At 46.3% G+C, this 13,117-nt stretch overlaps 1 protein-coding gene across 1 annotated transcript; it reads right to left on the bottom strand.

Moving 5' to 3' along the window:
* Window positions 1-86: 86 nt before the first annotated feature.
* On the bottom strand, window positions 87-12,504 carry HACD3 (3-hydroxyacyl-CoA dehydratase 3). Its single transcript, XM_015819484.1, has 11 exons — window positions 12,466-12,504; window positions 10,278-10,320; window positions 9,219-9,292; window positions 7,351-7,515; window positions 5,889-5,940; window positions 5,694-5,804; window positions 5,110-5,237; window positions 4,487-4,599; window positions 2,974-3,080; window positions 2,463-2,594; window positions 87-1,368 (listed from the first exon to the last, which is right to left on the bottom strand). The coding sequence occupies exons 1-11, from the start codon at window positions 12,502-12,504 to the stop codon at window positions 1,292-1,294; spliced, it is 1,041 nt and encodes a 346-aa protein (XP_015674970.1). The 3' UTR covers window positions 87-1,291.
* Between the last annotated feature and the right edge of the window lie 613 nt (window positions 12,505-13,117).

Raw genomic sequence — 13,117 nt, 5'->3', positions numbered from 1 at the left:
CCGTCTGGGTAATATAATAACTGAACGTTGAGCTGCCTTGCTACCTATAGCAAAGCCAGAGATGCAGGAACACAAGGATGTTTTTAGAAGGATTTATTATTAGAAATACGCTTTGGGTTTGCCTTGTCCAAAACTTGCCAATACAGATTCATAACAAAGTGCCTGCACTGTAACCCATTAAGCTAACCTCCCCAACTCCAAATACTTTAATAGCCCTCTTTGTGGGGTACCCCGGGGAGGGGGGCGGTGGAGAGGAACCCAGCTGAAGATTAAGAGGGGTGAAAAATGTTAAAATGCCACCCCCAGATGCTCTCCCTGCCGAGAAGGAAAATTAGCCTCAAGACAGCAGCCCAGGATTTGGGGTCCAAAACTCATTTCCCCAACTGGAGAAACAAAAAAAAAACTCCCATCGTCTTGAGAAGGCGATGCTTGCCTTCAGATTGCCGTGAGTGACTCTCGCCAAAATAGACGTTAACTTCTTCACCTTTTCTTCCCTTCATGTCTGAATGGCACTTTCCTGAAATCTAGTACTGCAGTCCTCTTGTTGGAAAGTTGACAGAATCAATATTCTTAAGCCAGAAACAGTCAAAAAGCTTTTGTCGAGCCTACAAGGATTTGAACCAGCTCTGTTCTTGATCAGAAGAAGTCTCTACTCCCTGGGGTTTTTCCGCAGAGGCCTGCTGTATTTTTAAATTGGACTGAGGTTTTCATTACTTGTGTATCAGGAAGTTTACGGATTATAAAGAATCTAAAATGAGAACACCACTAGGAAGAATTAGACAATGAATTTGCCCCTCCAGATTTAGCCATGTTCACTGTCAGGGTAAGGAAAAAGTAAAATTGATCCCAACAAACCACTCACTTCTTTAAAGGCACAGGAAAGTTTCTCCCAGGTCACCCTTAACGAGTCTTAACTCTGTTTCTAGGTTCTTCAGATCCTCCTCAAATTGGTGTTTGGAAAACCCTTTTCTACATCTCTCAGGTGTCGGAGTTTTTATGTTTTCCCCCCCTGGAAAGCAGCTTTGTTTTCACTAAAGGCTCCAGGTCTATTTCATAGGAAAGAAGATTTTAAGCATGGATCCCCTGCTTAGTTCACCCGAGAAGGGAGTGAGGTGCAAAGAAAAAATGTTAATCGGATGGCTCTATTTTCTAGTATCACGCAGGGAAGACGTGTGTCATCATGACTACAAAATTGGGTTTTGGATTAACGGAGCAAGGAAAGGGGTTTGCAAGAGCCCTAGGCCTACCCCCTCCACCCTCCTTCGTGGAAGATTAGAAAAAGAGACTCCAACTAGTGCATTTTCCTCTTTTTGGGTCCAAGGCATCGCTGCCGCTGCTTGTACATATGACGGAAAAGGATAAACGGTGCTGAAAGAAAAAAAAAATGGAGGAAGGGTGAGTTTTCCTTCTCGAGGTTAGAAAAGGAAGCAAAAACATACTGTGTAAGGTTTTCTCAACCTTGAGAACTTTTAAGATGGGTGGACTTCAACTCCCAGAATTCCCCAGCCAGCATGATGAACCATCCTGGCAAGGTTTCTCAAACTTGAGGACTCTTAAGATGGGTGGACTTCAACTCCCGGCTGGGTAATTCTGGGAATTGAAGTCCACCCATCTTAAAAGCTCTCCAGGTTGAGAAAGGCTGGCCAAAAAGGACAACACCTTTTCCCAAAGCTGCTACAGAAGAGAGACTCCTCTTGTTCACATCATTAACAACTAGTGGAACAAGCCAGTCTCCTTTCATGCTGCATCATGGCCTCCCATACTTGTATGACCTCTGTGCGTGGCTGGTGGTTGCTCAGCACTATGAGTGTCTTCTGGACCAACAGAGGTCAGGAAAAGGAGTGTGGGAATTGTGTAGATCTCACCAGCAAAACATAACAAAGTGAAGAAGGAAATCTGATAGGAGAGCCCTGGCCGGCATGGCTTCTGCTCCAGCACTTGAGAGGAGCAACATTGGCCAGAACATCTGCCCAAGGACTCACCTCGTGTGAACCCACCCGATTTCAATTGAGCCCGCAGCAGTATGGTAGAGCCCAAGCTTTGCATCCAAAGACTCCATGATGGAGATGATCCTCATCAGAGATCTTGAGATCTCTGTTGATCAGACCCTACCCATGATAGCAATTTTGTTTCTAATGCAAGTCTTCTACACTTCCCGGTGCCAAAAACATCCTGCAACTCTTCTGTGGAAGGCAGTTGTGGCTTGGTTTGTTTTAATTCCTACTGACGAGGGACTGGCGGGTGGGAGTAAGAAGCTCAGAAACTGAAGATGGTGTCTGATGGCCTAATCGGAAGTCAACCCTTTCTCTTTGGTTAGAAGTCTTTTTTTCAATGCCGTTGTAACTTCAAACGGTCACTAAATGAACTGTGGTAAGTGGAGGACTACTGGTGTGTCTTGTGCGTGTGGTGCAAAAGCTTTTTGTGAGGGGCATACGCGACACCCCAACCAACTGGAAACTCACCTAGAAATAAGATGATGAGATGGAGCTGCAGAAAGACCGAAAACGGGACAGTGATGCTTAGTGGGTAATTGAGGGTGAAGCTGAATTTTCCAGTGCTGCCGAAGACAGGAATGGCCTGGATCACGGCTACAGCTAAAAGCAGAAAGGAAGGGTGAAAAGGCCTTTGGGGGAAGAACAAAGAACAAGGGCAGAAACTGAACGACAGACAGTCCTTAACTTACGACCGCAATTGGGACAAGACTTTTCACGCCTAAGGTGACTGTTGAGTGATTCATGCCTGATTTTATAACCCTTTTTGGCCAGGTTAAGTGGATCACTGCAGTTGTTCAGCGAATCCAATTTCCCCTGCTGCAATGGCTGTAAGTGTGAAAAGCAGTCGTAAGTCACTTTTTTCAGTGCCGCTGTATAACTTTGAACAGTCACTAAATGAACTGTTGTAAGTCGAGGACTGCCTGTGTTCCAAGGGTGGTCCCCCCAGTGCAGTATATTCACCCATATTTTTCCCACCTACCTTCTGCCAACACTCCCAACGGATAGAGAGGCATCCATATGCTGTATCGAAGCCAAGTCAGAATTTTCCATTCTATATCGATGCTGGAAAGCAAATAGTATGGATACCTAGAAGAAAACCCACAAACATCGGTCATCTCTTACCGCTTACCTGGTGCAAGGCTGCAAAAGAAGGAAATATAAATGGATGAGCAACAATCACATCCTGCATCTCATGGCCCAGCAAGCGTAGATGTTCCTTAGTCAACTTCACGTGTATTTTATACAGGCCTTAAGAATCAAGATTTAAAAGTTCGCCTGACCTAATCGAGATAACACTACCCAAAGATGGCTAAATGGACTGCCTTGATTAAAGAAAAAAAATGCTTTTGTTTTTACTTGGAAACCGCTTCTGGACTTTGTGCTTGAGGTGGGAAAAAAAATAAAACTTAGATTTTGGGTTTGTTGTTATAGATATGGCTAGTTTATACTATTATGTAAAACTAAAAAGTTGTGGTTTGATGTTACTATCTTATTTTACTCCATCAAAGGGAGCTGGAAGTCAACTCTTCTTTTTTCCCCCTTCCCCTACACTTTTTCCTTCCCCAATTTTTCAATTATTTTCTTTAGCATTTTTGTATTTTATGTTATATAAACTAATAGAAAAAGAAAAAAAAGATAACACTAGCCAAGAAGTAGAAGCAATGCTGCCTGTTCAATGGAAAGAAAATGGGCAATGTTCTAAAAGCATAATAAGAGTTTTATTGTCCTGATCTCAAGAGACTTTAAAAACAGGTTTTTCTTAGAGATGTTGGGGACTAAACTAGAGACTTCTGGAAGCTCAGGGCTGGGGGAACCTTGGTGCTTTCTGAGCTTGTTTTCTTGAAGACTTTTAATTACCCAACTAGCTAGTAAATGCCACTCCCTTCTAGCACTGATGTCACCTAATTTCTTAATGAAATGTCTGCAAGAAAACAACCAAGCTCAGAGACCACCAAGGATCCCACAGTCCTCCTCCTCCTCTTCCTCCCTCCCTCCCTCCCTCCTAGTACTGATGATGTTACCTAGTTGGGTGATAAAACGTCTGCAAGAAAACAGCCAAGCTCAGAGAGCACCAAGGATCCCACAGTCCTCCTCCCTCCCTCCCTCCCAGCACTGATGATGTTACCTAGTTTGATAATGAAATGTCTGCCATAAAACAACCAAGCTCAGACAGCACCAAGGATCCCAGTCCTCCTCTTCCTCCTCTTCCTCCCTCCCTCCCTCCTAGTACTGATGATGTTACCTAGTTGGGTGATAAAATGTCTGCAAGAAAACAGCCAAACCTGGAGAGCACCAAGAAAACCACACTACCCATCTCCGTTTGCAACCAAGAGGTGAAGCAGTTGCAAATGATAGGTACAAATGAAAATATTACAGTTAAGTTAAAGCTGCACAGAAAAGTTGGGGGGGGAGGTGTTGGGTGGACCCCCGAGACAATAATGTAGAGATGGCAACAGGCAAGAATTCTGCAACTGCCTCTGTGCCCCAGATACCTGATGATCTCAACCGTGCTCCAGATGTAGAAGATGAAAAAGACAACTGCTTTGCTTTGCATTTCTTCCAGACTTCCAAGAACTACAAACAATAAGAAGTTCCTCCCAAAGATCTGGAAAGGGGCCAAAAGAGAGGTGCAGAGAGTTCAGTAATGGGAGACAGATTGATCTCTTCCAAGTTCAGACGCTCAAATATACGTTGCGAACAAGGAACAAACCTCGGGAGGATTCAGCCAAGCTTTTCTCAAGCTGGCGTGCCTGGCTGAGGAATTCTGGGAGTTGAAGTCCAAAAGTCATAAAAGGGCCAAGTTTGAAGACACCACCCCCCCTGCTTTAAACCATTACACCAAATTTCCTCCAATGAAGCATCAAAGGCAGGAAACTTTGGGAGAACTCTCGGACTATATAACAAAGATTTCCATATCATTAGATGCCCGAGACTCTCTCAAGAGAATTACTAGCAAGCAGACTGAGGTGGCACATAATCATCTGCCATTTTTACTCCAAGACAGAAAGTATTAAAACAGCTCTCGGTCAATATCTTGCATTGATTAAGTAAATCTTTAGCCAGCCCCATAAAAATGACTTTTTACACTTTCCAAAGTGGCTTGGAAATGTATTACCTGGAGACAAACAGGAGCTAAGGGAGTTTTGATGAGGCCTATCAAGGCATTGACAATCTCCATCAAGGAAAACATCTGGCAGAAGTACATCATGTCCCCACTCATGTGGAAAGTATCGGAGAAAGAGTCTGCAAGAACATAAGATGGCTACCTGTAACTGCAGTGTGAAGGAAGGAGACCTACTAAAGGCAGAGGGAACCAGAAATAGATGTCAGGGCCATTTTAGGGGTCTTGCAAAAGATAAAGCTGCTGCAACTATTTCCATGGGTTGTGAAGCACCTGTTTCAAATGTTTTGCACAGCCCTACACACTTAACATGGCCTACATTATATGGAACGTAGAATCATAGAGCTGGAAGAGACCTTGGAAGTCTTCTAGACCAACCTACTGCTCAAGGCAGGAAACCTACCCCATCCTAGTCAAAAATAGACTGGTTGTCCGTCTATTTTTGAAAATCTCCAGTGATGGAGCAACCACAAGCCCAAGAGGAAAGCTGTTCCACTGATTGTTTGCACCTCTCCCTTAAACCCACTCTGGCTTCTTGGGCAAGTAGACGAGGAGAATCAAAAATATGTGCCACTTGCCTTTCCCCAGCATGAACAGCCGGACGGTCATGTTCACGAAGATCCACGAAAAGCCCAGGAACTGCACAAGATTGTACATGAACAAATAGCCTCTCTTCAAGTGTCGGAAAGCTGCAAAGATTTACAGAACCAAGTTAGAAGAGGATGATGGGTAGGAGGCTTCGGATGGCCAACTTGCAAAGTAGAGGCACTTACGATCTTTGGGCATTCTGTTCTTCACAATGATCTTGTTTATCCGTTCTTCTTCCTAGAAGTTAGAAAGAGAGAGAGAGCATGAAAACTGGTACGACGTTCCCACCCAGAAAGGATCTGGTCCTGCGGTTGATAACATTACTTGTAAATAACTAGCTGTTCTTTGTGTGCCAAATGGATGAGGCCACACAACTCAGAAAGCCGACAGCAGGAAAAATGCACGATGACGCCTGATTTAATCTGCCTGCCGTACCAAATCCAGCAGAGGGCACGTGCCATCCTCTAGGTCGGTGGCCCTACATTGGTGGCCCCCAGGTAGCAGGGCTTTTTCTGCTCTGGAGTCTTCTCCCCCCTGAAATGAGGTTGGCCTCATCCCCGTTGAGCTTCCTGAAGACCTGGTGATGCCAATAGGCCTGAGGACCCCAGGAAAAGAGTGACCTAGCAAGGTAGCTTTGCTATTTTTAATACCAAGATGATTTAACAACCGTGTTGCTAATTTAACAACTGCAGTGATTGACTCAACAACCGTGGCAAGAAAGGTCGTAAAATGAGGCAAAACTCACTTAACAGATTTCTCATTTAATAGGAGAAATTTTGGGCTCAATTGTGGTTGTAAGTCAAGGAGGACTACCTGTATTTCTGCACCTCTGAGAGAGAGAAAAAAATCACTTTTGCTCAATTTAAACTGAAAGCTGGCATATGGTCTGGGGCTTCCGAGAGGCCCAGGTTCAGAGGCCCGCCTCTTCTCCAAATGCCAAGGATTGAAGTACAAGGTGAGAACAAGAGTTGGCCACCTTTTTCAAGCCCCAAGCTCTACTGGACGTTGGCCAAAAAAAACCTACCGTATTTCAAAAAAATAACAGCAGGCACGATCTTGCAAGATTTTGGTGATCTGGCACAACCTCAACCGAGCACTAACATGTCAAGAGATTTCAGAATTATGAAATTTTACCAGAGCTTACGTAAGAACATTGATATTGCATAATATCATACAGGTTACTTTTGAAAGAGCTGAGGTTTCTTTTTTTTTTCAATCTACTTTTTAATTTAATGCTGGGGTTTTTAATTTAATGCTGGGGTTCTGCAGATGCCAGCTAGATTTACCGGGGGGCAAATTCATAATATTATATGACAGTTACACCTGTTTTCAAGGGCAAGAGACATAGTCCAAAGAGTTTTATACCAGGGTATAGACCACACTTTAGGAGGGGGTTTCCCATCCTTGGCATCTTTAAGACTCCTGGCATCAGCTCCCAGATCTCCCCTTTTATTAGCGTCATGACGTACGACGGTAATGGACAGGCTCCATCAAGGTCATAAGTTGAGGACTACCTGCACAATGCTGATTAGAGCACGTGAGCAGCCCCTTGATGGGGAGGGCCTGGGCAGATCCGACAGATGGGTGACTCTGCTTGCTGCCCACCGGAGAAGTCCTCTCTTCCCAAGGTCAGCCACTCATCCTCACCTTGGCCTTCAGTTCCATCTCGGCATCCGATTCGTCCAGCCATCGGTCAAAATCCGGAGTGAGAAACAGCGGCCGCTTCTCCTGCTTGGTCAGTCGCTCCCACCAGTGGCTCTCCTTCTTTTTCACCGTGATGCTCAGCTGCCTCTGGGTCACTCTACACACCGGCTGAAAGAGCAGCAGCCCCAGGCAGGGCGAGAAAGCAGACGCTCGTTTAAAGGAAAAGGGAGACGGTGTCTTTTTTTCTAATAAAAAAAATTCAATGTATTCATTGCAGCAAAATCTGGCAACTCCACCCGGCGTGGTGGGTGGTGTCAAATCTTTCCACCTCTGCACAGAGTCACCTGGCCTGTACAGTATGAGCCTCCTGCCCTTATTGCTGACCGCACAGCCTTGCCTGGAGCGGGCAAAGCCTGAGATTTACACAGCGGGAGGACTTCATAAGCCACATTCACGAGAGGCTGGAACGACCAGAATTTCTAGCCTGGGTGCAAATATGATTGCGCAATGCAGGGGAGCCAATCCTATCTGCAGGGCGGTTGGATCATTTCACCCTGCCTTCCAATGCAATCCGGGTTTTTAGGGGTTCGCCAGGCTTGAACCCAAAGAACCCAAGCTTCTGAAATAAAGCCTAGATCCAGTTCTGCAGGCACAGCATCCTTGGAAAAGCCTGCTGGGCTTGGCAGATGTTTGAAAAGGACTCTTGCTGCGACCTTCTATTACACAGGGCTTTCCAACCTTGGCAACTTTAAGATGTGTGGACTTCAACTCCCAGAATTTCCCAGCTAGCCATGCCGGGTGAGGAATTCTGGGAGTTGAAGTCCACAAGTCTGAAAGTTGCCAAGGTTGGAGACCCCTGCTAATTCAGAAGACTGAGGTTTTTTTCTGGGACCCCCAAATATGCAGAAATACATTTTTTCAAAAAGGCAGATACAAAATGTTAGCCTCCTACAAGCCCACATTTAGTTGTTGCTACTCTTTAAATGATTTGCTTGTATTAAATGACTTAGCTCAGTGTTTCTTAACCTCAGCAACTCCCAGAATACATGCTGGCTAAGGAATTCTGGGAGTTGAAGTCCACCCATCTTAACATTGCCGTGGTTGAGAAACAGCGAGCTGGCTGATACCTTGCGTGCTGTATCAGATAAAGTAGGTCAAAATTCATTCTGGGTTCACTCTGTGCTAATATGTTATTATTGTCCTGCTAATGCTTAACTTGCTAGTTAAAAACCAACTGATTTCATTCACTCAACAGGCCAAGCCTGCTTAGGATTAACACAAGGTGTATTTGTGTAGGTCAGGGGGCAAAAGGCCAGGTTAGCATTTTGAATAGAACTGGAAGGTACCTTGGAGGTCTTCTAGTCCAGCCCCCTACTCAAGCAGGAGGACGTATACCATCTCAGACAAGTGACTGTCTAGCCTCTTCTTAAAAATCTCCAGTGATGGAGTGCCCACGATTTCTGGAGGCAAGCTGTTCCACTGGTTAATTGTCCTCACTGTCAGGAAGTTTCTCCTTAATTCTAGGTTGCTTCTCTCTTTGTTCAGTTTCCAATCATTGTTTCTTGTCCTGCCTTCTGGAGCTTTGGTGAATAACGTGACCCCCTCTTCTTTGTGGCAGCCCCTCAAATGCTGAAATACTGCTATCATGTCTCCCCTATTTCTTCTTTTCTTTAGATTAGCCAAACCCAAGTCCTGCAGTCATTCTTCGTATGTTTTAGTCTCCAGGCCTTGGATGATCTTAGTTGCTCTTCTCTGAATTTTTTCCAAACTCTCAATATCTTTTTTGTGATATGGTGACAGTCCATAAATAAAAACCTGGATACCTTGTAAACACATTATCCGTTCATTAGACAGCAAGAAAACAGCCTTACCTGAGGGTTTACTGGTTCCAAGAACTCAATCTGGAATGTGTAAATATTATCCCCCTTGGCCCCGTGGCCATGAGCTGGAAAACCAAAAAAATAAAATAAAAATGCACCCTATTTTAAAAATTCTGGAAAAACAAGCTTAGAACTTATAGCGAATTGGATCCTTCTCTAATTAGACTCTAGCCATTTCTAAGGAGGCTTTCCAAATTAAATGTAAAAATGTCACATTTCTTTTGAAAAGGGGGTGGAAGAGCAGCACCCAGAAAAGGAGAAACTCGGAGAAGCAAGCATTATCTTGAGATTGTTTAGGGAATTAATCACTAATCAATCATTCAGGCTTGACCCCTTGCATGAATATAGACATGAGAGAGAGAGAGAGAGAGAGAGAGAGAGACAGACAGACAGACAGACAGAAGTCAAATTGCTCATTTTTCCCCCCAATACTTCAAAAGCTTGCTTTTTTTTTTTTTAATGTGGTCACTCTACTGGACCATTTGCAAAGAGTGCCATTCTCCAGAACAGTAATAACTGAATAAGACTTTCTGCTGCGTGATGCTTCTTCAAACATTTGCAAATTGCAATCCATTAATTGAGTCTCTTTCCATTTTCTCTTCCCAGGCTAAATATATTTGATTTTTTTTTTTACTGTTCCTTGTAATATTCCATTTCCATTTGACAGATTCCACTTAGTGAACTGATCAATATTATGCCAGGTTATTTTAGAAACACATCCGTATCTTTTATAAATTACTATACACGCAGCAGGGGATACATTTTATGCATCAGGATTCAGTGGGATAGCAAAACCAAGGACAAGATAATCTTTGGGTAAAGTGCAAGAATTAAACCAGAGGTCAATAAAGGTGCTCCCTCACTAAAAATGCAAACTTGAAATTCCAGAAAAATGAAACCCTGAGTGATTTTCGGAATGCTTATTTTATTTTGAATGGATCTGGCTAGTAGGTGAAAAACTCCTTGGAAACTCTTACTCCCAATTGTTCAGAATAACCTTTATAAACTGAAATATACTTTCCATGCTGAAAATAGTGGAAACTGGTTTACCTTTAAAATGGAGCACATTGTCTGTAATGGTAATATCAGGGTCCTGGGGGAAAAAAAAAGAAAGATGATTGCTTGCATTTCAATTCCAAGTAGTCCTCATCTTATGTGCAAAGTTATGGCAGACCTCCCTGTACTTTATGATGGTCACAATGTCCAAATGTGATGGGCAGGGTCCATTACCGTCGTAAGTTGAGGACTACCTCTACTTCTCATTTTTTCAATCAATACAGTAGAGATCTATGCATACTGCACAGTTCTGCGTGGAATACAGGTAGTCCTCAACTTACGACCACAACTGAGCCAAAACTTCTGTTGCTAAGCGAAACATTTAAGTGAATGTTGCCCCATTTTACGACCTTTCTTGTCACTGTTGTTAAGCAAACCACTGCAGTTGTTAAGTTAGTAATCCAGTTGTTAAGTGAATCTGGCTTCAAATTTTGACGGTCGTGTGAAAAATGGTCATTTTGGACAGTCATTAAATGAACCACTGTAAATTGAGGACTGCCTGCTATGACAAAGGTAAAAGGGAAGAGGCCCTCTTACCCAGGTAGGCCTGCAGAAGGTCAGAAAATACCAAAATGGCAGCCGCGACCGCTTGACCCAAGTCCCGCTCCTTTTTAACACGAGTCATACAGGGGAAAAAGGAAGAGCAGGATTCGGCTGCGTGGCTGTGCCAGCCATCTTAACTTTTCCGACTCGCTTCTTGCAGATGCCTCGGTTGCTCTCTCTCCTCTTCGAAAACAATGCGGGGGGGGGAGGCAGCCATAAAAGGATGTCCCTCTGGGGAAAGGCCTGGCTGTGCCCCAAATGTTTTGCACACCAAAGGTGCAAAGTGAATTTCTTAAGCAGGGCTGAGCCGTTCATTTTTTTTTTTTGCCCAGGAGCTTGCAAAAGGCAGAAATATGCCAAGGGCGCCCACTCTGCAGAACACTAATTTATAGTGTGATAGTAATTGATATGAATAACGACACATTTTATTCTTCCCCGCTTGGCGTTTTCCTTTGCAACCTGTACGAAGCTCTTTAGAACAAGAAAGCAACAAATCCATTCATAGCTACAAAGGCCAGATCTTACAGGAAAACCTTGGGGCAATGTTCCAAGCGTTTCAGATCCCGACATATTTCATATATATATATATATATATTTTAAAAAAGGGTGCAAAGAATGCTTTTTAGCTGGCTGGCCTTACTGCTTCCCTCTGGGGCTCAGAAGCCCTCATCTGCAAAACGTGTGAATGGACTGGCTGCTTTAAACCAAGATTAGGGGTAGAGCCCTCCCCATTCTCTTGCCAGCAGATTTGCGAGGCTCGTGTGAATGCAGGCGACCCAATGAGGAGGGGGCCCTCACTTACCATCCTGCGTGCAAGTGGTTTCCCCCTCCCCTGTCTTCCCTTCCCCTTTTTTGGCATTTCTCTCCCCCCCCNGGGAGGCGAGGAAGGGAGGCCGGCAGGTCCCCGCCCGGCGGCCGCCCCGCCGAGAGCGCCTCTCCTGCCCCGGCGGCCGCGCCTCTCGCCCAGTAAGTGCCGCGGCGGCCGCGGGGCAGCGCTGGCCGAGCCCGGGTAGGGCACCCCCTGGGCAGCCGTGCCAGGCTCGGGCGCCGGCAGGGCGGGGGGTCCCGGGGGCGCTGATCAAGCCCGGGCGGGGGTCCCGGTGGGCAGGCACGGGGGTGGGGGGCGCAGCCAGGCTGGGGGGGAGGGCCGGAGGGGCCCCGAGGGAGACCCCCGCCCGGGGGATCGGAGCGCACGGCTCCCTGCAACAGGGCGGGCTCCGGGCGGGGACCCTCCGGTCGCCCAGGCGGGGCTTGGCCCTGCAGCTGCGGGCATCGCCCCCGGCCAGGCCTTCCTCCGTGCCCCGCGGGGGCGGTGTGGGCAGGAGGGCGGCGGCGGGGCCGGGGAGCGGAAGCAGCAGCCCCGGGCAGGGTCGGGAGGAAGCCGGAGCAGCCGTCGCGGGCGAGGTAGTGGCCTCCGCGGCAGCCGGGCAGGGGGCTCCCCCGCCCCCGCCCCGTCTGGGAGAGTCCGCGGGGGCGGGGGGGAGGCGATGGGCGCGTGCCAGGCTGGGGGGGGACGATTGGAACTCCCCCCCCCGTTTCGTTTCTGTGATCGCGCACCGACTTTGCAATCCCCCCCCGCCGCTCCGGAATTTTTATGGGGAGGGGGATCCCCTGGGTGGGTGCACCGCCGCCTGCAGACCTGCCAGGGCTGGACAAGCTGCCCGTCCAGGCATGTCATCGTAGACGCCCCCCCCCCGTGACTTTCGCCTGCCCCCCCCCAGCAGGAAGGGGGCTCCCTCCGGGACCCCTGCTATTCCCTATCCCCGTGGGACCTTATCCCAATCCAGGGTTAGGCAACCTTGGCGCTTTGACGACTCGTGGACTTCAACTCCCAGAATTCCTGAGCCAGCTGTGTGATGGACGTTTGCCACCTTCTGACAAGCAAAGTCAATGGGGAAGCCAGATTCACTTCACAACTGTGTTATTAACATCAACTGTGGCAAGGAAGGCCGTAAAATGGGACAAAACTCACTTAACAACAGAAATTTGGGGCTCAGTTAGGGTTGTAAGTCAAGGATTACCTATAATAGTAATAATGATAGGTGGATAAAAAGGCCAAATCCAGTCTAAACATCTGGCTGACTGTGGAACAAAACATAATAACAACCAGCTAAAGAGTTGGTAGCTATGATTTACATTGTTGTGAACAGATAATAACGTGATGATTTCTTTAATATTATTAAACAACATCTGCCTCTCCCAGGTCCTTGGGAAGGATTCAGTAGGTGGACAAAAATACCAAATCCAGTCTAACATCTGGCTGATTCTGGCCAAGCATAATAATAACACAA

This window comes from Protobothrops mucrosquamatus, unplaced genomic scaffold (genome assembly GCF_001527695.2).
Source record: "Protobothrops mucrosquamatus isolate PMUCROS unplaced genomic scaffold, P.Mucros_1.0 scaffold932, whole genome shotgun sequence".
Taxonomy (NCBI): domain Eukaryota; kingdom Metazoa; phylum Chordata; class Lepidosauria; order Squamata; family Viperidae; genus Protobothrops; species Protobothrops mucrosquamatus.
Note: the sequence above shows the minus strand (reverse complement) of the source record. Positions and strands in the feature narration are given on the sequence as shown.

Bases quoted from the DNA above. Each gene is read 5' to 3' on its own strand.
- HACD3 (XM_015819484.1), bottom strand. From the start codon at position 12,504: ATGACATGCCTGGACGGGCAGCTTGTCCAGCCCTGGCAG. The intron at 5,805-5,888 runs GTAAGTGCCTCT...AAATCTTTGCAG, and splicing joins GAACAGAATGCCCAAAGATC to CTTTCCGACACTTGAAGAGA. The intron at 4,600-5,109 runs GTAATACATTTC...GCCCCTTTCCAG, and splicing joins TAGCTCCTGTTTGTCTCCAG to ATCTTTGGGAGGAACTTCTT.